General features: G+C 36.1%; 1 protein-coding gene across 6 annotated transcripts in view; it reads left to right on the plus strand.

Annotated features, from left to right (window-relative positions):
* The window catches only part of RAD54L (RAD54 like), a 115,264-nt gene that overhangs the window by 37,764 nt on the left and 55,854 nt on the right, over nucleotides 1-21,646 (plus strand). For all 6 annotated transcript variants that reach the window (XR_015059269.1, XR_015059270.1, XM_085885341.1 and 3 more), the window contains 4 exons: nucleotides 2,753-2,822; nucleotides 4,089-4,234; nucleotides 4,515-4,657; nucleotides 7,326-7,450. Coding sequence is in view for 4 of the 6 variants with exons in the window: in XM_085885341.1 (XP_085741467.1) it covers nucleotides 2,753-2,822; nucleotides 4,089-4,234; nucleotides 4,515-4,657; nucleotides 7,326-7,450 (484 nt within the window). In the remaining 2 variants the exon portion in view is untranslated. The remainder of the gene's footprint in view (nucleotides 1-2,752; nucleotides 2,823-4,088; nucleotides 4,235-4,514; nucleotides 4,658-7,325; nucleotides 7,451-21,646) is intronic.

A 21,646-nucleotide genomic window follows, 5' to 3' on the forward strand; every position in this document is an offset into this window, starting at 1 on the left:
TTTCTCTCTCTCTCTCTCTCTCTCTCTCTCTCTCTCTCTCTCTCTCTCTCTCTCTCTCTCTCTCTCTCTCTCTCTCTCTCTCTCTCTCTCTCTCTCTCTCTCTCTCTCTCTCTCTCTCTCTCTCTCTCTCTCTCTCTCTGTCTGTCTGTCTGTCTGTCTGTCTGTCTGTCTGTCTGTCTGTCTGTCACACACACACACACACACACACACACACACACACACACACACACACACACACACACACTCTCAACACATCCACGTGCACACACATAAAGTCTTTCGTTCGTGTTGGGAAAGGAGGTAGAGAGCACACCTGCACTTGCCACTGGAGATGGTTCGAACCCAAACCGAAGAGAGACAAAAAAAAAACAGGAAAAGGCAGAAATCCTGAATCTATTTCCCACAATTTTCCAAAAAATCTTGGGAAACTATTTACTGAGAGGAAGCATGAACTTGGGCTCTATTTGCTTAAACTTTTCTCAGCTCAAGAAAATTGGGTTTGTGCCATCTCTAATCTGTCATGCGAAGCGTGTCAGCAGTGGGGCGTGGCACAATGTAATACATCGAAGATGATGAGCATTAATATATTATCTTGAACTTTGTGTTGACCGTAAGGTTCAGTGGAGTCCTTTTTCATCACATTCACACAAAGGCCTCGCCTGACGGTTCCACAAGGTGTGTTTTCCACAAGATCCCAAGCCGCTGCCCTAACCACTGCGCCAGCACCAGGCTGTGTGTGTGTGTGTGTGTGTGTGTGTGTGTGTGTGTGTGTGTGTGTGTGTGTGTGTGTGTGTGTGTGTGTGTGTGTGTGTGTGTGTGTGTGTGTGTGTGTGTGTGTGTGTGTGTGTGTGTGTCAGATATATATATATATATATATATATTTCTATAAATTTGGCATTATTCACCCAATTTCAAGACTTTCTCATTTCATGGTGATTTACAAAGAAAACAGTCAATTATATTTCATTTGTGCTTCTAAAAGTGCCCTTTGTGCACTATTTTTAAACACACATCGTGATGTTCAGTTAAAAAAAAACTATCACCACCACCCCTCCCTCCCTCCACAATAAAACCAAAAATTGTGGTAACTGCTTCGGAAACCTCAACCATGGACATCAGGAAGCTGAACGTGCTAGAAAGTCTGCTCTTAAAATATGTTCTGCTTATTACTCATAATTTTTTTTTTTTCCGCTCTTAAGATATTGCGAGTACAGTACTGCGAACGGTTTTGTGACGAGCTTGTCCGATCCTGTTATGGAATAAGCAATGAAAAAAAACCCAAAAAGTCTTAACACCTTTATCAACAACACACCATACCCTTTACGGAGTGAAGTGCTGCTGAAGTACTCTCGGCACGAGTAATGCTGGGCTGTTTGATTGTGTTGAACGGTTTTGTTACGCTTAATCTGTCCAGGGTGGTTTGCCATTGCCTTCGCAGCAGTCAGTCAGAGCAGGAATTTGGAATTTCTTGAGCGTGCTGGTGATGACTCGTCTACCATTGCTGAAAGACACCATGGGATCTTTAATGTCCACAAACGACCAGGGCTGCCAGGATAGCTTGGAGTGCACATACCTGCAAGCTGTCCTGCCAGTCCGAAGACCTATATAAACTTTTGAAAGAAAATAGTTCTCTCCTCATTCTTGATATTGATACAAATTGAGGAGACACTTTTTATTGTCCCCAAAATGGAAATTCTCATTCCAGTTCCCTTTTGTTTTCCCTCTGAAGCCATCATTATGGAACGTCCTGTTAGCGTATGGACGTCGATCTTTCGGAGCTTGTAAACTCCAACTTCTGAAATGATTTGCCTTTTGATAAACGAACTTGGAAGTCATTGAGAAACGCTGATAAAGTGAGTACAATGGAGTCGCGTAAACCGCCATCAATAGATCCAAACTCCTGTTCCAACGTAAGGGAGCACTGCATCAGCGGTACAGCTGTGCCCCCAGCAAATGAATGTTACCCCCCCCCCCCAAGCTATGTGTTGCATACGAACCAAGAAAAAGAAGCCAGAAATGTGATGGTGGCAAGGGCAAAGTACATTTGCATCGACCAATGTCCTTTGATTCAATGGAGGATGTACATTATGGGGGGGAGTGGGGGGTGTTCAAAACGTTGAACACACAAGATGTTCACAACAGTCCAAGACACACTAATGCGTTGGTTTTAAACATATATGGTATGAATAATGAGAAAGGGACATTATTTTTCTTTTTTCGAACTAATTTCCGTATATCGACTCGTTATGGGGGGAAAAAAAACCTTTTTGAACACCCACCCTCATATGTGATGTGTGTATTATTTATTTTATTTTTTTTCCCCCAAAAGTAAAAAGTGTCAAAGCAGGTTATTTATTTTCCTTTGTCTCCTTTCATATCCGTAATGTAGAATGTGTGTATCTAAAGGATACTCGCCGGGCAGCTGTTCTTTAGGCTGTTGAAGGTTCAGGATGTCGGTGCTGTACAAGCTTGAACTGACTCGTCCCTGCCGGTGACTGCCGTTACTAATGAGCAAGCCTCTCCCATTGAGTTTTCCAAGCAGCCCTTCATCCCCTTCCTTTGAGTTCCCTTGAAAACCCCATGTCTGTGTGCACGCTTGATGTGAACCCCCTACTCCTCCCACCCCGTTTGACAATTAGGCAATGCCCCACGGATACAGTGAATGTTATTTTTGACCGTGCCCTGTGTATTTCACTCGTACTGAGGCTGCGCCCAGCTGTGATGCTGACTCCGATGCCTGCTGTTTGTGTAGGGACTCTCAGCCAGTGCACGTGGTCGTCGATCCTATGCTGACCAAGGTTCTGAGGCCTCACCAGCGGGAGGTGAGTTTGGCCTTGTGCGAAGGTGTTCCTTCTCCACGAGCGACTGTTTTATTTTAACATGGGAGCGAAAAGACTCAGCTCCTTCTACATATTACGACTTGTTTTTTTTTTGATTTGCGGCACAGGATCTGTATTGGAGAGGGTAATGTAAAAAAAATATATGTATGATTATTATTTTTTGCTTTATTTTCGATGACGCTTATGTGTGTCGTGCTATTGGTATCTTATATCTGAGAGTTGAATACACAACGCTGAGTATCAAGTTGATGGAGACTCTAATATGCAAAAGTATTTCAGACTTGCATATAAATAATATAAACTCCACCAGCTGGGATTTATTTCCCGCAATTTGCATCATTCATTCATTCATCTGCGTTTGAGCACTTGGGTGACTGCCGTCATGTCTACTCTGCAGATTATTTAAATTATTTTAAGGTTGATGGAGATACAATCACAACTGCATCCAGAAACTGTATTTCTCACACACACATGCTTACATACACACACACACACGCATGTTAGAGCTAATTTGAAGGAAGAAAAGGTTTTTCACCTAGATCTCATAACAAAGGCAGTGTTTTGGGACTCGGGGGCACGACTGACAACGTGCTCTCTCGGCAACTTTTATTTCTTTCTTTCTTTGTTTTGTTTAATTCTTTATTTCCCCCCCCCCAACTATCGTGTCAAAGGCTCATTGAAGAGCTTGTGCAGTCGTCACATGAAGGACAAAGATGTCGGGAGGCATGAAGTGTACATTACATAATTTACAAAGACGACAACGGACCAATTATAACAATGTATGGGATTTGAACCTGGGATGCCAGGATCATGAAATGTGCTCAGATGGGAGGATGAAACAAGCTTATCCTTATTCATAAATGAAACTACCATGAACTAGTAGAGCTGAGCCAGGTAAGGCACTGGTATTATGTTTTGACAAGACAATCATCGAGGGGTCTTTATCTGACAACTGAACAGGACTGCGCAGGCACCATGTGCCCAGTGTTAAGTATCTTCCCAATGGAGAGAGAGCGGGAAGGCACCACGATTGCCATATGGTGACACCCCATTTCGATTTGTCACACTTGTTTTATTCATATTTATGTTTTAGGCCTTGGACATACTGATCGACCCTGATAAGTTACACTGCTGTGATACTTGTGCTAGAAATGAATCGACAAACTTTGCAAAACACTTGTGTCCTGTGATGTGTTTGTCAGACAACTGTTCACACACTTTTTATTGTACTTGTGTTTGCACTCAAAGGGTGTGAAGTTCCTGTGGGAATGTGTATCAGGACGGCGATTGGAGGGCTCCTACGGCTGCATCATGGCCGATGAGATGGGCCTAGGCAAGACGCTGCAATGCATTACTCTCATGTGGACGCTACTTCGTCAGGGACCCGACGCAAGGTTGGAGGTCACAGTCACATGTGTCATTCTGTCTGCCTGTACTATACTAATGAGTTTTTATCGGTCGGGCAGAAAATCGCACAAAATACTTGCATTGGTATCAAATAAGTGAGCTTTTCTATTGGTGGCATGTGGTGGATGGTGCCATGGTGAACGATGGAGTTAACAATGTTTTCTTTGAACCCAGATGTCCCCCATGTACTTGAAAAGAGACACATTTCCTTTGTTCGATGCATTTGGAGCATGAAGTGTTGACATCACATATGCACCCTTGTAACAGGCCAGACATTGAGAAGACTGTTGTCGTTGCACCGTCCAGCCTGGTGAAGAATTGGGCCAATGAGGTGGCCAAGTGGCTGGGCGGTCGTGTGGCCACGCTGGCTATTGACGGAGGCTCGAAGGACACAATTGACAATGACCTTGGTTTGTGAATCCCTCGCCCTTCTGAATTTTTTTTTTTGTGTGTACCTTGTTGAGGCTCGTATGAGAGCTTGCACACAGCGCACAGCAAGGGGGGCATGAGACAAGAGGGGTGGGAGAGAGAAGGACAAAACAGTGGGGAACAGACATTAGTTCTCTGGAAGGGAGAGGGATGGGGTGGGGAACATGGGGTATACAAGATGGACATTACAGGGACTTTCAGGAAGGAAAGCAGGGAATTTGAAGGAGGTGGGTTTGGGGTGGATTAATGGGGGTATAAAAGATCGATGATTTGGATGGGGGACGATAAGAGATGGTAGTTAATGGCTGTTTTGAAGGCCTGGAGGGAAGAGTGGGATTGAACAGAGTGAGGGAGTTTATTCCAAAGGCAGGAAAAAAGAGGAATGAAAGAGTGAAGGTGAGCAGTTATTCATAATTTTGGTAGTTTTACCAGAAGGGGGTTGTCGGTAGACCTTGAGCGCCCTGCGGATATATGGTGTGGACAAATCGCAGAGAGAGCAGGGGGAGAAGCTGGAGAGGAGACAGTGGAAGACAAAAAGACCACCGACCTGCCTGTGGTGAGAGGCCCAAAGACTCAGCCTCATCGCGGGAGATACCAATGATCCTCGATGCCTTGGTTTCCACAGCGTGAAGCCGAGAACGGTGAGGGGCAGGGGCACCAGCCCAGAGGGGAGGGCAGTACTAAATCAGGCTGCAGACGAAAGTTTTGTATGTGGTCAGGAGCTCAGGTGGGCTGAGGAAGGACTTTGCACGACGGAGGATTCCCAGTCGGCGACTGGCTTTGATACAGGCCTTGTCAGACCGCAGTACAAGTACATTTCCGCAGTACAGGCCTTGTCAGACCCACCATTTATTCCCATGCAGCCAGAAAACCTATCACTGACCATTGAACATTCATTTGACAGTTTAATAATGCTAGTAAGAAGAATAGTTTTTTTTATTTTTTTTATTTTTTTTTAAACCTCTGCCACCGAGGCTGGGCAGAGTTTGTGTTTTCACCCCTGTTTGTTTGTCTTTGAGCAGAAGATCTCAAAACGTTATTGACTTTTTTTGAGATATCCATTTGTGCCCCACCGCCTAACACGCCACGTTTGATAGAGATTAGAGATTGTGCAAGCCTTGTTTTCCCGAGCGTGAGCTGAGAAAAGCTTTCAAATAGAGCCCAAATCCTCAGAAAAAGAATCCCTTTTTACCCCTTCCACTGAGGGTGGGTGAGGTTATGTTTTCACCCATTTGTTTGGCTATTTGTCTATGAGCAGGAGATTCCAAAAAGTTATTGACCGATTCGGACGAAACTCATCGGACATGTCGGGTGTTTGACCCGGACATGAGAATTTTTTAAATTGATTCTTCACCGTTGAGAGATACCATGAAAAAATACACAAAAAAACGAGATACCGTGAAACCCAGACGCACGGATTTGACATTCGCAGACACCATGTATTCTTGGTTCATAAAATGTGACCTGCTTCGACATTTAAGGCCCTGCGCTTCGTGCGTTCATTGGTTTTTGCGGGTGCATAAACCAAATCGTACCAGCCGCGTGCATGCATAAGCCATATCCCACCATCTGTGCACATAAAACAGTTCTAAAATAATCTCACACCAGCCACGCATAAAGCAACTCCACCCGTGCATAAACCATCCCCCACCAACTATTGTCACACGACTCACCCTTCCTCCATCTGCCCACAACCCCTGTATGGCTACTCCTGTGCAGCTTGTCCTGGGTCTCATTCTTTCTTCTCGTCCTACTGCCTTGACCTGCAAATGCTAACCCTCACCTGTCCCCCTCACCGCCCTCACCGATGTCCTCTTCAGAGGAGTTCACTGGATTCTAACTCATCATCATAATCATCGCATCTTAAACTCGAAGGACAATCGGTAGAGTGCATACCTTCGCCCCGTAATGCCGAATCCACAAGAACATATCTGGCCCGATACATTTTTTAAATGTCATGCATTATATCGATTTTTGAGCCCGATCTCTCAGTGATGAAGAATCACTTAAAGCATTGTAGTATCTGGATTCGGATATTCACCAAAATTGAATCGATTCGTCGTGGTCACGCACCCAACCTGTCCACAACTTTTTGAGATATCTTGTACACAAACAAACAAAGGGATGGAAACATTTAACCACCTCCTTCGGTGGTGGAGGTAAAAAAATTGGAAACGGTACCTGCTGTTGTTTTTTTTTAATTTGTAACATTTTTAATGAAACTGTAATCGTGTGCATTTGTGGTAGTAAAATTTTCCTTTGTGAATCACGAACCGCCGGGAACCTATCCCCCTTGTTCCCCATTGAAAAAAATGCCCCGACATTCGCGGAATTTTTCAGGAACTTATCCCCCATGAATGTCGGGGCCTTTACTGCATAGCACAATATCTCAAAAAGTTATTGACTGATTTCGGATAAAACTGGTTCGATGAATTGAGTAGGTGACAAGAACAAGTTGATTAGATTTTGGTTAAGGTATGGATGCAGATACGGCCGAGCAGTCGGCAACAAAACGTAGACTGTTAAGCCTGGCAATGGTATACACTCTGAGTGTCATTGTAGTCCCGAAAGTATTGGAAATTATGCACTGGATGCAATCAACATGGATCCCATTTCTGATTTATTTTGTTTGTGCTTCCTTCTCTCCAGCGAGATTCATGGGGCAGCACGGATCTCGAACTATCCAGCCAATACTTATCGTGTCATACGAGACGTTCCGACTGCACGCGGACGTGCTTCACCGCGGTTCCATCGGCCTCGTAATTTGTGATGAGGTGAGGAAGTACCTGGTCCTTTCAAAATGCAGTTGGAGCAACCGTTAAAGGGTTGATTATTTTCGGACGGTATGACAGTAGGGTGAATATACTGATTCTGGCTCACTTTTCCCTATGTAAATGAATGGAGGATTTTCAGCGATTCCCTTTTTTTTTCCCTAAAAATAAACCCCCTTTTTATCCCAAGGTATATTTATTTGTCTCCCCTTTTAACCTAGGGGCTCTCTATTCAAATAACCCATACAACAAGATAAAGATTTGTTAAAGGTGATTCTAAAGAAATATCTGAAACGTCTAAGCCTCGGGACACTCTTTATCAAATAACCGATGCATATTGTTTAGCTCACTCATTGAACCTATAAAGATTTGTTCATTCTCAAATTCCTTCAATAGTTTAATTTTCTTTGCACAATAATCCCCATCTAAAATATTGAAAAACAAAACATTTGAATCTTTATATTTTTTAAGATACCCCTTTTGTGCCATTACGAAATGATAAACTTCTCTTAATGCTCTTGTTTGACCACCTCCTGAGCCACATATCATTTTGAGATTATAGTAAATTGTTTTTTCATTGTTCAATTGATAACCATCAAAGTTTTCAGTCCATTCAAGGATATTCATTTTTTTCTTTACATCCTCTAAATTACTAGTTTTTAAATTGATTCGCTTATTTGTTTTATTTACCTTTGTTTTAGTTATTTTTTCACATTCATTATGTTTTCCATTTATATACCAAGACTGAGATTTTCTCCACTCTTTAGTTTGATTAATACTTGGTTCGACCATTTATATATTGCAAAAAAACGCGGCGGTAGCCCTTAAAAAACCCTAACCCATCTTCCCATCGTTAAAACACAATCTATATTATACACTCTATCATACAATATCCATATGGAACACAATCTATTCCATTATCTAAAATAAATCTCTTATCATCAAAGGCTCCTAATGCCTTTTTATTTACTTCTTCACTATATATCTTATGTTTATAACTTCTTATTGTATTCATTTTCCTATATTCTTCTTTCTTATTCATCAAACAATTATACTAATTTCTAAAAGTTATTGATTTCTTTATTACATATTTCTTTATTCCCTTTAACCTCTTATCAATCTGATCACCATACTTATAAGCATATGCCTTTGCTCTCAATCCAATAAACTCACTCATTACTTTTCCACCCAACTCATCCTTAAACTTACCAATAACCTTTTCATTCTTTTTGGAAAATAACTCACTCTTCTTGCTGAAATTACTTGTATCATATACTCCAATATTTTTGTTCATATCTTCATACACATCATCAGTTTTTATATCTAGGATAAAACTATCAGTGTCCATATACAACAATGAAACATTTTCACCATACTCTTTCTTTAAGTCATTATACAAATAATCATACATCAATATCTTTGATAAATCAAGAACTGCTGTTCCAATATAAATTGGTTTATCCATTACAATACTTTCCTTTTTCATATGAATTGCAGAAAAGTTCTCTGAAAAAACCTCTTCTCTCTCAAAACTTGGTTTATTTATCAATCTCGAAGCTTCTTTCCAAGATGTTGCGAATCGAATGTTTTGCCTGTTTCTAACATTTTCCATAGTCTTTCCAAATACAGCATTATTCATTAATTTATAAAAGTCCCTTTCAAATTTTACTTTTGTATTTGCTCTCATATCTGTATTGAATTGAATATACTTTTTCACCCAAGGACTTTGTTTAAATTTTAAAACTCTATGAATTTTAGCTACTCTCAATCCTTCTCTCAAAAACTGTTTTAAGCTTCTCTGATGCAAAACATATCCCTCTTTATCATAGAATGGTGTTAATAACTTTTCTGTTGATTTACCTTCAATATTAAAACTTTTATGATAATCACTTAACCATTCTTTCTTTGGGGTTTCTTTCTCACATGCAAAAGGAAGATCTTTATGCTTATTATGAAGATCACTCGGGTACCTCAAATCAACTTCAAAATAATAACCTTCTTCTTCGTCATTCAATTCCTCTTGAGAAGAAATAACAATATTCATCAAAGCCTTTTCATAATCCTTTTCTTCCACCCACTCTAATTTACCATAAGGCAGAGATTGAGACATTGCCCATCCATACAAATTATTAGCATCAAAATACATCAAATAATTACTATCTTTTTCACTATCATAATTTGGAAGATATTTATTATTTGCTTTAGCATATCTTTTTGAACATACTTGTGATATTCCACCTCTCTTGGACTTCTCATTCATCAAAAGCATATCAACATCACTGATTAAATCTATATCTTGTTTTGTCATTTTCAACATTGCACTCCAAGCTAAACCAGGAGCTGTGAAATAGTGGGCAGGATTTAATCCATAACAATTTTTATTATGACAGAGTGATCTAAAAGCTTCAAACACATCAGCTAACAATAAAACATCTGTTTTTAGATATACTGTGGGGAGAACAAGTATTTGATACACTGCCGATTTTGCAGGTTTTCCCACTTACAAAGCACGTTGAGGTCTGTAATTTTTATCATAGGTTCACTTCAACTGTGAAAGACGGAATCTAAAACAAAAATCCTGAAAATCACATTGTATGATTTTTAAATAATTAATTTGCATTTTATTGCATGAAATAAGTATTTGATACATCAGAATAACAGAACTTAATATTTGGTACAGAAACCTTTGTTTGCAATTACAGAGATCAGACATTTCCTATAGTTCTTAACCAGGTTTGCACAGACTGCAGCAGGGATTTTGGCCCACTCCTCCATACAGATCTTCTCCAGATCCTTCAGGTTTCGGGGCTGTCGCTGGGCTACACAGACTTTCAGCTCCCTCCAAAGATTTTCTATTGGGTTCAGGTCTGGAGACTGGCTAGGCCACTCCAGGACCTTGAGATGCTTCTTCCGGAGCCACTCCTTAGTTTCCCTGGCTGTGTTTCGGGTCGTTGTCATTCTGGAAGACCCAGCCACGCCCCATCTTCAATGCTCTTCTTGAGGGAAGGAGGTTGTTGGCCAAGATCTCGCGATACATGGCCCCATCCATCCTCCCCTCAATACGGTGCAGTCGTCCTGTCCTCTTTGCAGAAAAGCATCCCCAAAGAATGATGTTTCCACCTCCATGCTTCACGGTTGGGATGGTGTTCTTGGGGTTGTACTCATCCTTCTTCTTCCTCCAAACACGGCGAGTGGAGTTTAAACCAGAAAGCTCTATTTTGGTCTCATCATACCACATGACCTTCTCCCATTCCTCCTCTGGACATCCAGATGGTCATTGGCAAACTTCAGACGGGCCTGGACATGCGCTGGCTTGAGCAGAGGGACCTGGTGTGCGCTGCAGGATTTTAATCCATGATGGCGTAGTGTGTTACTTATGGTTTTCTTTGATACTGTGGTCCCAGCTCTCTTCAGGTCATTGACCTGGTCCTGCCATGTAGTTCTGGGCTGATCCCTCACCTTTCTCATGATCATTGAGGCTCCACGAGGTGAGATCTTGCATGGAGCCCCAGACCGAGGGAGATTGACTGCTATCTTGAACTTCTTCCATTTTCTAATAATTGCGCCAACAGTTGTTGCCTTCTCACCAAACTGCTTGCCTATTATCCGGCAGCCCATCCCAGCCTTGTGCAAGTCTACAATTTTGTCCCTGATGTCCTTAGACAGCTCTCTGGTCTTGCCCATTGTGAAGAGGTTGGAGTCTGATTGATTGAGTGTGGACAGCTGTCTTTTCTGCAGATAACGAGTTCAAACAGGTGCAGTTAATACAGGTAATGAGTGGAGAATGGGAGGGCTTCTTAAAGACAAAACTAATAGGTCTGTTAGAGCCGGAATTCTTACTGGCTGGAAGGTGATCAAATACTTATTTCATGCAATAAAATGCAAATTAATTATTCAAAAATCATACAATGTGATTTTCAGGATTTTTGTTTTAGATTCTGTCTTTCACAGTTGAAGTGAACCTATGATAAAAATTACAGACCTCTACGTGCTTTGTAAGTGGGAAAACCTGCAAAATCGGCAGTGTATCAAATACTTGTTCTCCCCACTGTAAATCATGATATTCTCCAAGGTTCTTTATCTTAAATATTTTCCATATTTCTTGTGCATGTTTATATTCCTTATCACTTATCTCTTCTTCATAAAGGTTATTATAGAAACTTTCTTTTGAAGGAAGTTGTGTTTCTTTAAATCTCATAAATGAATCCATATAATCATAAGGATAAATTCCCTTACTTGTAAGAATTTTCTCTTTACTTTGAATTTCATTCCTTGTTTGAATTTCCTCTCTCGTAAGAATTCCTTCTTTAATCAGAATTTCATCTTTAATCTGAATTTCCTCTTTAGTTAGAATTTCATTCATTGTTCGAATTTTCTTTATAATTAGAATTTCATCTTCAGTTAGAATTTCTTCATGAGTTTCCTCTTTACTTTGAATTTCCTCTTTAGTGAGAATTTCCTCTTTTGGAAAGAATGAATTAAGATTTGGAAAAGAGTCCATGGAGCTTAGATTTGATGCGAGGTAGGCTAGTGGTGTTCCCATAAACTTGTAAGAATCTAGAAACCTAATACGAGTTAAAGGTTTTGTGAATATCATTTTTGTAAATGAAATATACTTTTTACTTGTGTTTGTTATGGCAGAAATATTCCCTGGTGTTTTTGAAAGTTCATTTATAAATAGATGTGTATCATAGTTGGCGCTGTTGTGAAGAAAGACTGGAATAAAAGAAGGTAATTTATAATTAAGATTACAACAGGAATGAGCGGGACCTCTATATTTACCAGTAAGATGACAATGATCTCTAACTTTAGACTCCTTAATTTCCCCCTCACAAATATGACAGATATTGTTCTTTCTAAATTCTAATTTTTCTTCTTTGGTTAATTTCATCGGTTCATTTGTTTCTTTCATTAATTTAGTGAGTCTTATACAATCCTTTTCTCATCGTTTTACAAACTCTTGTGAAGCTTTTTTTCCATGATAATGTTCAAGTTTGTTATACTTTTCTCCAACAGATGATTTGATATAATAACAGAAACCACAAGGAATATGTTTTTGATATTTATTTGTATATGATTCTTTTGGATTAGGAGAAGCAGTATTAATCTTTTTAAGGATACACTCAAAATCAGCGTATATCACAAATGGGTGCATGATAGATTTATTATAATCTTCAAAAGAAATCTTTTCACCAGGTTTAGGCATTGTAATTACAGCTGATTTATGATTACTACAATATTTTGAATGTTGTTCCAATCGTTCTTTTGTATGAAATGAATTAAGACATCGCTTACAAGGATATATTTTGTTTGCTGTTCTGAATACCTGAGAAGAGATTAATCTTGATAAATTATTGATGTATGTGTAATGTGAATTCTTTCCAACACTAAAATATAAAAGATCAATGTGTGTTTCTTCATTTTTATAGTTGTTTGAAATTTTTAATATTTGAACTTTGTTTGTATCCGTTAATCCATATACATTAATAGAAAGATTATTCTTTTTCTCAAATTTAGGAATATCTGTTAGTGGCATTGGGAATTTAAAATCTTTAATGTCCAAGGTATTCTCATATTTCATATATTGTTTTACTCTTTCTGAATTACATTTTGGTGGATGAAAGTGAGCAAGAACAGACCAGAGAAAACATTTATTATCATTGTTCTTAATATTAACAACTGCCTTCTTTAGTTTTATTTCTTTTGGTAATTCAATATAAGAAGAAGCTTTAAGAGGGTTTGATTTTAGAATGTATATATCTAAAAAGATGATTTTTTTTTAATATTGAATCCACTTCCTACCACTGTATTATCAACATCCTCCTTTTGTCTTGATAGTTCTTCATAAACCCCACTATTCAAAAAATCTTGAAATGATGTTATAAAATGAAGATCTGTTCTCATATAAGGAGTATGTTCTTCATCTTGTCTTTTCATATTCATTTTCACTCCCATATAAAACTTTAAAGTTTTCATTTCTTTTAATGTCTTTTTAATAAATTTTTCAACATCGGGTTTCACTATTTCAATTGATTATGGACCGGGTTCTCCAAATTGAAAAATCCTTAATTTTATATGCCCTTTAAATGCCCCATCAGTGTTTTCAATATAATAGTCTCCCTTTACTTTAAACTCATTTTTCTTGTGTTTTTGTGATTGAAGATGTCTATTATAACTACTCTTCAAAACATCCTTTGAGCAGATATCACAATGTTTTCTTTCCAACTCAAGAGGAGATATTTTATGAAACAGATTAAATGTGTGTTTGGTTCGGAGGTGTTTTCTATAATGTTTATATTTGTGATTACAAACATCGCAGTATGTTGTATTCACCATATTTATATAATAAATCTTTGCTTAAACTAAAATTTTCTTGATGAAAATTTGGTTTATTTTACAGGTGAATCTGTGCTTAAAACCATTTTATTCTCCAACTTTTTCACTTAATAAATACAATGTTTCAAGACACAAAAGACAAGTTTCAATCAATCTCTTCATTTGTTAAAGATACTGAGAAATATGTCAAGGATATAAAATTGAACAAAGATAAATATAACAACTATTGGATAAAAACTATTATGGTAAATAATATGAGTTCTTCAATTTCCTTCAGTGGAAGGGCTTTTAGTATACCTGGTAGAACATCAATTAAAGTATCTCTAACAAAAGTTTCTCCTCTCCTTCTAGGAAAATATTCAAAACTAGAAAAAACAATGAAACAAGAAAAAGTATCAAAAAACAAAAACCTTATGGATGAAGCTTTAGAAAGAAAAGATAAGACCATCTGTAATATGCAAGGCGAAATTTGTATTTTTTTCAACAACCCTAAAGATGTAAATCCTGATGAAATAAAGGATGTTAATATATCAGGTGAAATGACATTTCGTTCAATAGTAATTAACGATCATTTTAAAATTACCTTTAATATAAAAAATGTTGTCGTTGAATCTGATAATGAAAAAAAGTATATCGATATCGATGGTAATATTATTAAATATGAGTCAATATACAACTGAAAGTATAGATGAATTTCAGTTTAAGTAAAGTTTTACTTTATAAATATGCGAGACTTTCCTGATTCTCCATATGACAAATTTGAGAATTGTCCTGCGTGTGAAAGACGGGGATTAAACACAGAGTCAAAAGCCTATAAACAATGTATATTCTGTGATTATCTTCTAATTAATAATGATAAAAAATATAAAAAGGAAAATAATTCTTTTAGATTTACACCAAAAATGAATTACTTTACAAGATTGATTAGAGAAATGAATGTAAAGTATGAGGGTGATAACACACCTTTCCTTACAAGGGAAGAAACTGAACGTATTAGAGAAATGTTCAAAGGATTGTTGTTATATATTATTCATGGATGTAATTTTCAGGGAAATATCAACACAAGGTATTGTATAAATAAAATAATGGATTATCTTGAAATTAAACCTGAACTTAGGATAAAATATAGAGTTTCTAAAAAAGCTAATAATAAATTAAATAACCTGTTTTCCAAATATATAAATGAATGATTTTTTACCTATTTGGGAAAATAAGATAAAATTTAACAACCATAAAAATCTCCCAAATTCATTAAGATCTCATAGTTGGTTCAAGTGGATGTGGAAAAACCTGCTTACTTTTAAAAATGCTCCTCACTCCCAACTTTTTAGATTATGATAATTTAATAATTTTCACAAAGTCGAGTTTTCAACCAGAGTATCAACTACTCTCACAAGGTTTTAATGCTGGTCTTCAAAAAGAAGATATAATCGGTTTATTTAAACGTCAAAAAAACCTAAATGATAATAACATTGAAGATATAATTCAACTATTTTGTGATACACAGAGATGTAAAAAGAAATCAAATCCTATAACTTGTATTCTTAGTGATAATACGGATGATATACCGTCTCCCCAAGATTTGGATAAATCAAAAAAGAACCTCGTTATCTTTGATGATTGTGTTAATGAGAGAAACCAAACGGTAATGGACAGCTACTACACAAGAGGGAGACATTCTTCTTGTAATTGTATTTATCTTAGTCAATCGTACTTTCAACTTCCTCGTCGTTCCATCAGAAACAATGCTAATACTTTTATTTTATTCAAGTTAAATTCAATAGATATCAATAATTTTTGGAGAGATAATTGTTCTTCATTATGTAGTAAAAAGAAATTTGAGGATTACATGAAGCACACGACTGAAAAATATTAATATATTGTTGTGAAACAAGATGAGATATTAAGGGATATATTTTTTGTTTTATAAACAATTACATATATAAATGACAACTATTATTATAAATCTTGTGGGTAAATCTGCTTCTGGAAAAAACTTTCATAAATCAAGGTTCTTGTGTAGTACAAATGAGAATATTGTAAATTTACTTAAAAAACACCTCGTGATACGCATTGTATCAACAACAACTAGAGCAATAAGACCTGGAGAAGTAAAAGGTGAAGATTATCACTATATTTCAGTGGAGGAACATATGCGATTGAGGAATGAAGGACAAATATTTGAGGAGGTTTCTCTTGGTACAACAAAATATTCACATTGTAAGAGTGAGTTAAGGAAACTGAAATCTGGTGGTGTTGGGATATTAGAAACTAATCCAGAAGGAACGAGACAAATTATTAAATATCTGAGCGGAGTGAAGATTTTATCATTCGGTTTTGATGTTGATGAAGAAACTCAACACAAACGTATGCAAAGCAGAGATGCAAGGATTAGTGAAGAAGAAATTACAACTCGCATTAATGTTAATAAAGAATTTGATGAAATATTTAAAGAAAAGGATTTATTTGAACACATCGACTTGAATGATGAAGAAAAGGAAAATTTCCCTGTTGATCTTTACAATTCATTAAATTATATTTTACAATAAATAAATGGATGCAAAAGAAAGAGCAAGAAGATTTAAGGAACATCAAGAGTTGGTTTCAAAAGTTGTAAAACAACAGGAAGACACAAAGAAGAAACGCAGACAGAAACTAACGGGCGAAGAAGCATTTGAAAGAAAACAAGAGAAATTTTTTAAACCACTTTTAAAAACTTCCCAAGAAAAAATGAAAGATGTTTCCACAGTTCCCACAGTAGAATATACTCCTAAAAAACTTCAAATGTTAAAAGATTTTGATCAAATGACGGAGGAAGAATTAGAGCATTTAGGAGAATTAAAGGTATATGATGATGAAGGTTTATTTCAACAACTGGAAGAGATTAATCAACCCCCTGATTATATTGTGAATGCTGTTCAAAACAATGAATATTCAGCGGATTCAAAAACGAAAGCAGGACTCATTCCAACAGAACAATCAGCAATATTTCATCTTGTTCAAGAAAAGGTATTGATATTTAATGATGAATTAAGGTTCTTGGGTTCTGCTCAACCCCCTGTTAAACTAACTCCGAGATTAATGTTTCTTCTCACAAAAGATGGAAGACAAGGTTCAACTGTGAGGGATGAGTCAAAGTATATTGATAAACCATTGGATATGAAAAATAATGATGATAGAGTATATATTGATCTGCTGAACACTCTAAATTATAAGGTTATTCTTTCTGGTAAAAGTAGGAAGAATGAGAAGGAGAAACGCATTATTCAGGCTTTAAGTATCCTTGGTTCAGGTGTTAGTTTTCTTCCAAATGACCCATCGCAATTAGTTAATAGACTGTTATTGTTGTTAGGTAGTAAGAAGGCTGGAAATAACAATTGTTTTAATGAAGCATCAGCCATTTTCGACCAGTTGATGAACATGAAAATAATTAATAAATCTCAATATAAAGACATTTTATCTCATATTAAATAAGATGAGAAGCACAATCCTTAGTTTCAATTTCACAACAAGCAACCACACATCTTCATTCCCATACCCACTACAACTTGACCCAACAAAAGAATATGAAGCATCTTTATTGTCCATGGAAACTTATAACACCTTATTTAATATAACTGATAAAAATGACAAGTTTAGTTATAATCCCGGAAGTGGATACAAAACGATAACAGTCTCACCCGGAGCATATGAGATTTCTCAAATATCTTCCGAAATTGCTCGTCTTATGAAAGAACAGGGTGATGAACAAAAAATATTGTTATAGACATTCAAAAACATACTTCAAAATCAACGATTGAAGTTAAAAATAACTACAAGGTTGATTTCACAATTGATAATTCATTTAGAGAATTATTGGGTTTCTCCTCAAAAAAGATTGAAAATAATGGGACGTTTTACAGTGATGATGTCATTCAAATATCCTCAGGAATAAATTCAGTGTTAATTCACTGTGATTTGATTGATGGTGCTTATAATGATGGAAAAAAAACAAAAATATATTTTCATTCAGCGCATACTCAACCCCAATTGGTTATAAATTCAAGATGGAACCTAAAAATTTGGTTTATCTACCTGTGTCAGGAAAAACCATACACAGAGTAAATTTTAGGATAACCGACCAAGATAATCGTGTGATTTCTTTTAATGGAGAAGTTATATCCATCAGAATTCACCTACGTGAAGTTTTCCAAGAAATAAATACGATGGTTATTGTGAGGAAACACGAGTTGGGAAAATATAAAATAATTACAGGGGATGGGATGTTCCTTTCTCCATACTACAAGGGTGAAGGTATGTATCTTGGTAGAGGATACTATAAACCTAAGAGACAAAGGGGTGTTGGACATCAATTTAGAGGACATGGGATAATTGATACTCTCATGGGTATTGGTTCAACTATTCTTAAACATAAAGATCTAATTGGTTCAACTGCTTCTGCTGTGGGAAATGTAGCAGGTGCTGTAAAGAGTATAAAAGATGCTCAGAAGGAATCTCATAAATTACAAGCAATAAAATAAATTAAGAAAAGCAAAACTCAGTTGTCCCCCCAAGAACGACAGAAAATAATTCAAATACTTGGATCAGGGTTTCAAAAGTTTTAACATCTTTTTTCCTAAATAAATACAAGTATGGAAGCAATTGATAGTATCTATGATTTGGATGATACTATTATTATCTCAAACTCCACTAAAAAGAAGATTACTTCAAGGTAAATACAATAACTGGAACAGACTGGAATACGAAAGGTACAAAAAGTTTTGAAATAAATAATCAACAAACCTATTTGAATCTCTCCGAAAGTTTCTTGTTGTGTAAATTTAAATTCAATAAAGCTGGGAATAACACAAACGCTACACTTGTAAATGATTTCTTCTGGAAAATGTTTCATAGTGTGCGTTTGTATATTGGAACACAAGAAGTTGAAGCGGTTGATTATGTCTCTGCTGTATCTGAAATGATGAAATTTACACTCTATACATTCAGTGATAGAATGGGAAAGGGGTCTGTCGAAGGTTTTATTCCTGATATGTCAACGGGAACAAACACAGACCCTGGATATACTCAAAGGAAAGGAATGTATAATGATGATACAAAAGCAGAAAATAGTTTTACTGTGGCAGTTCCTCTTAAAGGTATATTTGGATTTTGTGATCATGATAAAGTTCTGTATGGTCTTAAAATTAAATTTTAACTACAGAGGAATGATAATGAAAATCGATTGATTTTTGGTGTTGGTAATGCTTTTAGTGATCAGAATAAATTTGTAATTGAGGAGATGAGTTGGTATATCAGTGAATATACTCCTAATCTTAAAACAGAAGAGATGCTGAATCGAAGACTAAACTCAAAGAAACCACTCAGTGTATCATACCTCAAAAGAAGATGTCAACACGTTAAACTCAACCAAACTACTTACACGTGGAATTTGGGTGTTCTGGAAGGAAAGCCACGATATCTGTGGATGATTTTTAAAAAGCCAGATGGTGATACTGCGACTGATAAGAATAATGCATTGAGTGATAATGCTAAGGTGAAACAACTTCGCGTTTCTCTAGATGGAACATTTTATCCACGAGATAGATTGGAAATTAATTGGGAAAAAATGATTTTGCTGAAGCATACAAGTCTTACCAAAAGTTGTGTGAAAGTAATGGAAATAAAGAACCTATTTTGGATATGACAGCATTTAAAAGTTTGTATACAATCTATGCGTTTGACCTGAGCACTCAAAAGGAAACTATAAAGTCTAATCGAGTGGATACTTCCCTATACATTGAAAGAGGAGAGAGTGAAGAAGTTGATACATATTGTTTGCTTTTGGAAGAAACAGAATTGCAGATTAATACAGATAATGGTGTGATGATTAGTCTCACATAATTTTTTGTTAAATAAATGAGTGGTAAAGTACCAACTGGGGTATATGTTAATCAAATCAATCTTCATAAACTATCATCTTGTGTTCAAAATCAAAAGCCTTGTACGATTAACGTTGATACAATTCAGAGAAAAGGAGCAGTAAGAATTGATGTTTTGCTCACAAGAGAACAGGTTAAAATCTTGAATGACACTGGCTCACTTAAAATTAAAATGACAAAACCAATGTTGAAAAAATATTCAATAAGAGAGACGAGTGGAGGATTTCTCCCATTTCTAATTCCTTTATTTGCTGGTTTAAGTGCGGTTGGAGCATTGACTGGTGGTATTTCAACAGCGGTGAAAACTGCCAACGAAAGGAAGGCTCAACTCCAGGCTCAAAAAGAATTGGAAAGACATAACAAAGAGTTGGAGAAACAAATTAGTGGAAGTGGTGTAATTGTAGATTTTGCTGAAAAACTTGAAGGTCTGCCTGATAAAGCGAGATTGTTAGTTGGAGATATGCTTTCTTCTATAGCACAAGCAGGTGTAAAATTAACGAAAAGAGGTAATGGATTATATCTTTCTAATAAATAAATGAGCATTGATGAGTGGTTGAAAGAATTTGGAAAGAATACAACATCAAATTTACAACTTGTCAAATATTGTAAGAAATTAAAAATTCATAATGTGGTTATTTGTATGAGAGATGAATTAACAAATGTGTCGAAACATACAAAGAATATTATTATGAACTTAGAAGATAATAATTGGAACGGTTCTCATTGGGTTTGTATTTTTAATAGTCAAGACAAATATTATTTTGATAGTTTTGGTCTTCCACCACCTGTTGAAGTCATAAAATTCTTACATTTATAATTATATGTTTGATAAAAATAATTTATCAAACATTTCAAGTCCAAGAATTAAATTCCAAGTGTTGTGGTCAATTATGTCTATACGTGTTATTTCAACTCAACAAAAATAAAAAATTTTATGATATTATTTTTAATCTAATATAAATGACTTATGTTGGTCAAGATGGTTCTATCTGTGGTGTATCTCAAGAACTGGATATTGATTTATCAAATTATTATACAAAGGCACAGGCTGAACGACATAAATATAATATAACCAAAAATATTAACATGAAAAATGCTTATAAATTAAAAAATTATCCAAGCCCGACTGACGCGAATGACTTGGTGAGATTAAGCGATTTATCACAATATATATACTTAAATAAAACAGCCGTGTATTCCAAAGATACAGAAGTGTTGATATTATCTCCAGGTCATACAGAATTCACAGTTCGAATTAAAATAAATTTTTATAAAGAAGGGCGTATCGTTTGCATGAGAATAGAACAATGGGGGTATGATATGAATGATTTAGGGTATAATTGGTCATTTAAAATTAACCTCGAAGACCTGGAACAATTAAATCAGTCTCGTAAGGAAGAATATTATCCACTTGGTATCGAGAATGAGTTTTGTCGGTCCACGATTAGTAAACAACAAATAAAAGAATTTAATAAGGGTAAATATAATAATGGTTTTGCCCTTGTTTATCTCATGAAAACAGAAAAAACAGGATTATATATAATAAGTAAGGAAATACAAAATGATTTAACTATGGGAAGATGGGGAGGTGTTTCGTGCCGTAATATTATTCTAACATATATTTCTAATACATAAATGACAGCAAGAAGGCTTCAAGAAAATTATCATTTCTGTGTCCAAGCATACCTTCAAGAAAAGGGTATTCGGTATTTTAATAAATATGTTCTACAACATAAGAATGAGGTATTTTCAATAAAAGATTGGCATTATGCTGATGTTGATAAACCGACAACTTTAGATTTAATTAGAATGTTAAATAATGAAAAAATTATAAAGTTAAGAAAAGGTAAGGCTCTTTTAGAAATTCAAAAGAAATTTTATTGGTTTCCTGTTGTAAAAAAAATTATTTTGGATACAGGAATAACAAGAAATCCTGATGAATATA

Source organism: Eptatretus burgeri, chromosome 6, assembly GCF_056783735.1.
Source record: "Eptatretus burgeri isolate ZD-2024b chromosome 6, Ebu_testis_v1, whole genome shotgun sequence".
NCBI lineage: Eukaryota > Metazoa > Chordata > Myxini > Myxiniformes > Myxinidae > Eptatretus > Eptatretus burgeri.